Source organism: Palaemon carinicauda, chromosome 4 (genome assembly GCF_036898095.1).
Source record: "Palaemon carinicauda isolate YSFRI2023 chromosome 4, ASM3689809v2, whole genome shotgun sequence".
Classification (NCBI taxonomy): Eukaryota; Metazoa; Arthropoda; class Malacostraca; order Decapoda; family Palaemonidae; genus Palaemon; species Palaemon carinicauda.
The window spans coordinates 54826481-54831258 of NC_090728.1; the positions used below are offsets into that span (position 1 = coordinate 54826481).

General features: G+C 43.1%; 1 protein-coding gene across 1 annotated transcript; it reads right to left on the reverse strand.

Annotated features, from left to right (window-relative positions):
- Positions 1-526: 526 nt before the first annotated feature.
- LOC137639428 (uncharacterized) lies at positions 527-2533 on the reverse strand. The gene has a single exon (XM_068371702.1). The coding sequence runs from the start codon at positions 2531-2533 to the stop codon at positions 527-529; it is 2007 nt and encodes a 668-aa protein (XP_068227803.1).
- Between the last annotated feature and the right edge of the window lie 2245 nt (positions 2534-4778).

Sequence of the window (4778 nt, forward strand, 5' to 3'; positions counted from 1 at the left end):
TGTCTTGCACTACAGACCACAACTAATACAGGGGCAACTAAGCCTGTCACTCGTATTTCCGGCAGTAAATGATAGAAGTCCTCCATCATCTAAGGGAAAAAAAAAAGGATATACTTACACACACCAGCGAGTGGGTCCAATGTAACTTAAGAGGAAGTGGCAGCTGGAACATATCAATTTTGAATAGAGTATATAGTTCCACTAGTGTACGCGACCCGTCAAATAATGACGCCTGAATATGCAGATAGATTTGCACATGCGCAGATTCAATCCTTCCCAACCCGTTTCCCTTTCCTAACTACAGTACAATGCAATAGTTACGGCAATTTGTGGGAGATTGTGGTTTTCAGAGTATAGATAGATAGATATGCTAAAGAACCACAGGGAAAATGAAAATATGAAATATAAGATTAAGTCCTGAATATTTTCATTTTCCCCGTTGTTCTTTTGCATCTGAGCATCACGTCTCCCTGTGATTTTTACACATAGATAGATATGCTGAAAGTTATAGATCAATAAAGAGACACTACAATAGTATCTTACCCGACGTCTTAATCGCAGGCTGTCTCAAATAAGATCTCAAGTTTCCATTTCGTTGGAAGCGATTGTTAGCCTGGAGTTGACGATTCCTGTTCTTGATCCTTTCCTTGTACAAAGCGGTTGGCGGTATTGGAAGTTCTGGATTGGTAGGACGTGGTGGAGGAGGTGGAGGTGGTGGAGTACGAGGTACAGAGGTCGTAGCCATGGACACCGAGCACCACCTCCAAGATGCAGAGGAAGATGATGATTCGAGGCTAGTGGCTTCTGAGTCGCCATTATTATCGTAACGATAGGGAACTTTCTTTTGAATCTGTCCGACTTGATCCGACTCACTCGATGAGTAATTCAGGGAAAGTCTGTCGTTAGGCGACGTGCCTGGTCCCGACAAATCTTCGAAATTCGCGGTGCGCGAGACTATATGCCAAGCGCCGTTTGATGTCGCATTTTCTATAGCTTTCGTATTTGAATGAATAGATTTCGAGGTATACTGAGCATAATCGACTGAACCGTGGGACGTGTCGTGGGTGCTCAGCCCCGCTCGGATGACCAAACGACACAGGGCGGAAGTGTCATGGACTTCCACGTAATTCGACGTTTCTTTGGCGGCGCATGCGGACACGGCTGGGGCACTGGGCGTGACATCAAAGACACAGCCATCTTTATTGTCATCTAAGGGGTGTGACGAAGTCGTTTTGGCGTAGGGGTCAATTTCATTCAACGAGGAGGAGTCGGATGGAAGGAAAAAGCAGTCCTTGGTTACTGATTGAATGGGCGGAGGTGGATTCGACGGAAGAGGCGGAGGAGGAGGAGAAGAAGAAGAAGGGCTTGGAGAACGAGGAGGAGGAGGAGGTGGTGGGGGTAGAGGAGGCCACTCAGTCACAGGAGACTGACATGGAGATATGGGTGGTGGGTCGCGAGGAAGAGGAGGCGGTGGTGAATCGCAATCTAACTCGATTTCACGATGAAATGACTTTTGATCCTCAATCTCCGGTTTCTTGATAATGCAGTTTTCTGGAGTGGGTGATATGGTCTTCGATGGTTTCTTCTTGATGGGCCGAGCATATATGGGCTCAACTTTAAGGGGGATAGGAACGGCGTTTCTGCTGGGCTCCGTATAAAACTTACGACTCGAAAACACAGGTGACGACTTGCCAAACCGGGGCACTGGCTTTTTGATAGAAGTCTGATAGATGGAGTAGATTGTGCTTGAAGGTTGTATTAACTGAGACGCGACGGCTTTATTCGATACTTTCTGCCAAGACGCTCTTCTGTCCCAAGACGTTTTATTAGTCCTGTTCCTTAGCTGGTGATGCGTATTGTGTATCTTCGGAGGATATGAATGTTCCTTGGGAGACTTTGACTTGTTGGTCGTCCAAGAGATGGCACTTCCATCGCTCTCGTGGGTCATACTTTCCACGCCACTCGAGGAACTGTCTCCCATCGTATCCTTCGTGACATTAGCCTTGGTTACACTGCTTTGATCCCTATCCTTTTCAATGGTCTTCTCTTTAGAGTCGTTTTTGGCCTCGGCCGCTTTGGTCTTGGCTATACATTCGTCGATACACCTTTCGTTATAGCCCAATTCGGGGGTTAGTTGGACACCCCCTCCCCCCACCCAATGCAGATTCCTGTAATCCACGTAATTGTTACGATTCGTAGCCACCGCTGGCTTATGAGGCTTCGTCTTCGTTCTTTTCAGTGCCGTGTTAAAGATGTTTCTGTCGAGGTGGTAAGTGGCCGAGTGCATCGGAGACGGGTAGGACGTATACAGGGACGAGGAATGGAAGGAATACCCGGGCTGGAAGACGAATTCCTCGTCGTCATGCAGCGAGTCCAGGGCATCTTCCGACGAACACCTGATGGCGGGGCGAAGTTTGAGGCTGACGGTGGCACTGGCCTTCCTCCATAGGGCCACGCACACCCTTGCCCGGCGACGCCCTTTGTCGCGTCTCTCGCGCCAAGCGGCCAACGTCAGACTCCCTGGGACGGGCATTTTTGAGATCCTTAACTTGGTATCCTTTGATCAATAAAATCCTATGTTATATAAGAGTTCTTCCATCGCCAATGCATAACTAAATCCAGAATCTGGTCTGTCAAGCGGCCAGCGTCAGACTCCCTGGGACGGGCAATTTTAAAATCCTTAACTTGGTATCCTTTGATCAATAAAATCCTATGTTATATAAGAGTTCCTCCATCGCCAATGCATAACTAAATCCAGAATCTGGTCTGTCATAAAATAGGATTATTCTCAAAGCGAGAAATAATCATTATGATCACTTTGCAAAATCGGCTTCACCTAGAATCGACATTGTGAGAACGTTGAAGGTGACGCCTTGACTTTTTCCTCCCCTACTCCAGCTTCACGGGCGTGACGATGCGATCAGTGGGTGTGACGCGGCCCAGTGGCTCTACTACTACTCCTTCCTACTCCTGACCGTAGGATTGGTGTTACTGGAAGGAAGGAGCGGGTGTGCCAGGTACCACCAACGGAAGAGAAATTCGGCTGCGGCGGTTAGAAGCTCTCTTTCCCGCCACCACCAAAACACAGCCATGCAACACTTGGGCCTCGCTTCCACTAATACGGTGGCCACGCCCCTTCCTTCCTTCCTCCGGCTGCTTGCATAATGCAATACACTACATTGTTTTCACACTTTGATTTATGTAAAAAAAGGACCCAAAATACAAGTACAAACGGCAGGGTTAAATTCCGTCCCTGTCGAGCTAAACAAACAATGATGTCATTTTTTTTTCACATCACAAGATGAAATGGATACGAAACATCTCCAAGTCAGTCATTTGAACAGGAGGAATCTTTGATTGCCATATTTATTAGTCCAAATACTGTTTTATTAATCCATAACACTAACATTTTCTGTTTATTCTTAAAACGCCTCACTCAGAAGAAATGGTTTCTTTTACGAATAAGCACTTTCAAGCAGCCACAATTCGTCCAAATGAGATATATGCGATTCTGTGGAGTAATTGTATCACTACGGTGTTAGCATCAAGGACGTCGAGTTCCCCTTTTGTTTCGTCATGATAAGAAAAGATCATCAACAATTGAGGCGATGGAAGGGAAACCTTGTCTCCTTGAATACTCTCTCGTCCTTCTAAATAAGGTCAGGAAACTTTTGAATTAAAAGTGAGCTTTATATGATATATAAATATACATATACATAATGTATACATACACTGCATATATACATTCAATTTAAAAAAATGATAATGGACACTATAACTTTCTTCAAACTTTATCTACACAAAAATCGACGTTTCTAATCCATAAAATTATTTCTTCTCTGTAATTTTAATAATCACAAATAACTACATTTGTTAATGGACACTATATAACTTCCTTCAAACTTTGTCTACACAGAAATCAACATTTCTGATCCATAACGTTCCTCCTTCTCTGTAATTTTACTAATCACAAATAACATTTGTCAACATTTCGATCTCGTAACACAAGCTTCTTCTAAGAGACTTCTCTCTCCCTCGAGTGACAAAGGACACACTATGAACCACTTTAAGGAGGCAAAGAATACAAACAATTTATGTCAATTACTACGACAAGGACAAGAATGCTGCCACAATGATGTCGAAATGACAAAATCCGTTGAGGGGGAGCTTATTCAACTTAAACACTTATTGCAATCCAGTAGCGACTCCTCCTCCACTTGAAGCGCATTCTTCACTTTAATCACTTCAAATTCACAAGTGACACACTCATGTTTATCATAAAGTCGAATTATAAAACACGATTTAAGAGCGTGAACATGAATTTTTATTCATTTCATACCATTCGGGTTAATGACAATTCCAAATACAGTGAAAATTATTATTCATCACATTCCAATTCAATTTCTTTTCCTTTGCATTTTATATAATATAATTAAGCACTTTTTCTCGGTGTCAATAATATAATCAAGCACTTTTTCTCGGTGTCAATAATATAATCAAGCACTTTTTCTCGGTGTTAATAATATAATCAAGCACTTTTCCTCGGTGTCAATAATATAATCAAGCACTTTTTCTCGGTGTTAATAATATAATCAAGCACTGTTTCTCGGTGTCAATAATATAATCAAGCACTTTTCCTCGGTGTCAATAATATAATCAAGCACTTTTTCTCGGTGTCACTAATATAATCAAGCACTTTTTCACGGTGTCAATAATATAATCAAGCACTTTTTCTCGGTGTCAATAATATAATCAAGCACTTTTTCTCGGTGTCAATA

Bases quoted from the DNA above. Each gene is read 5' to 3' on its own strand.
- LOC137639428 (XM_068371702.1), bottom strand. From the start codon at position 2,533: ATGCCCGTCCCAGGGAGTCTGACGTTGGCCGCTTGGCGCGAGAGACGC.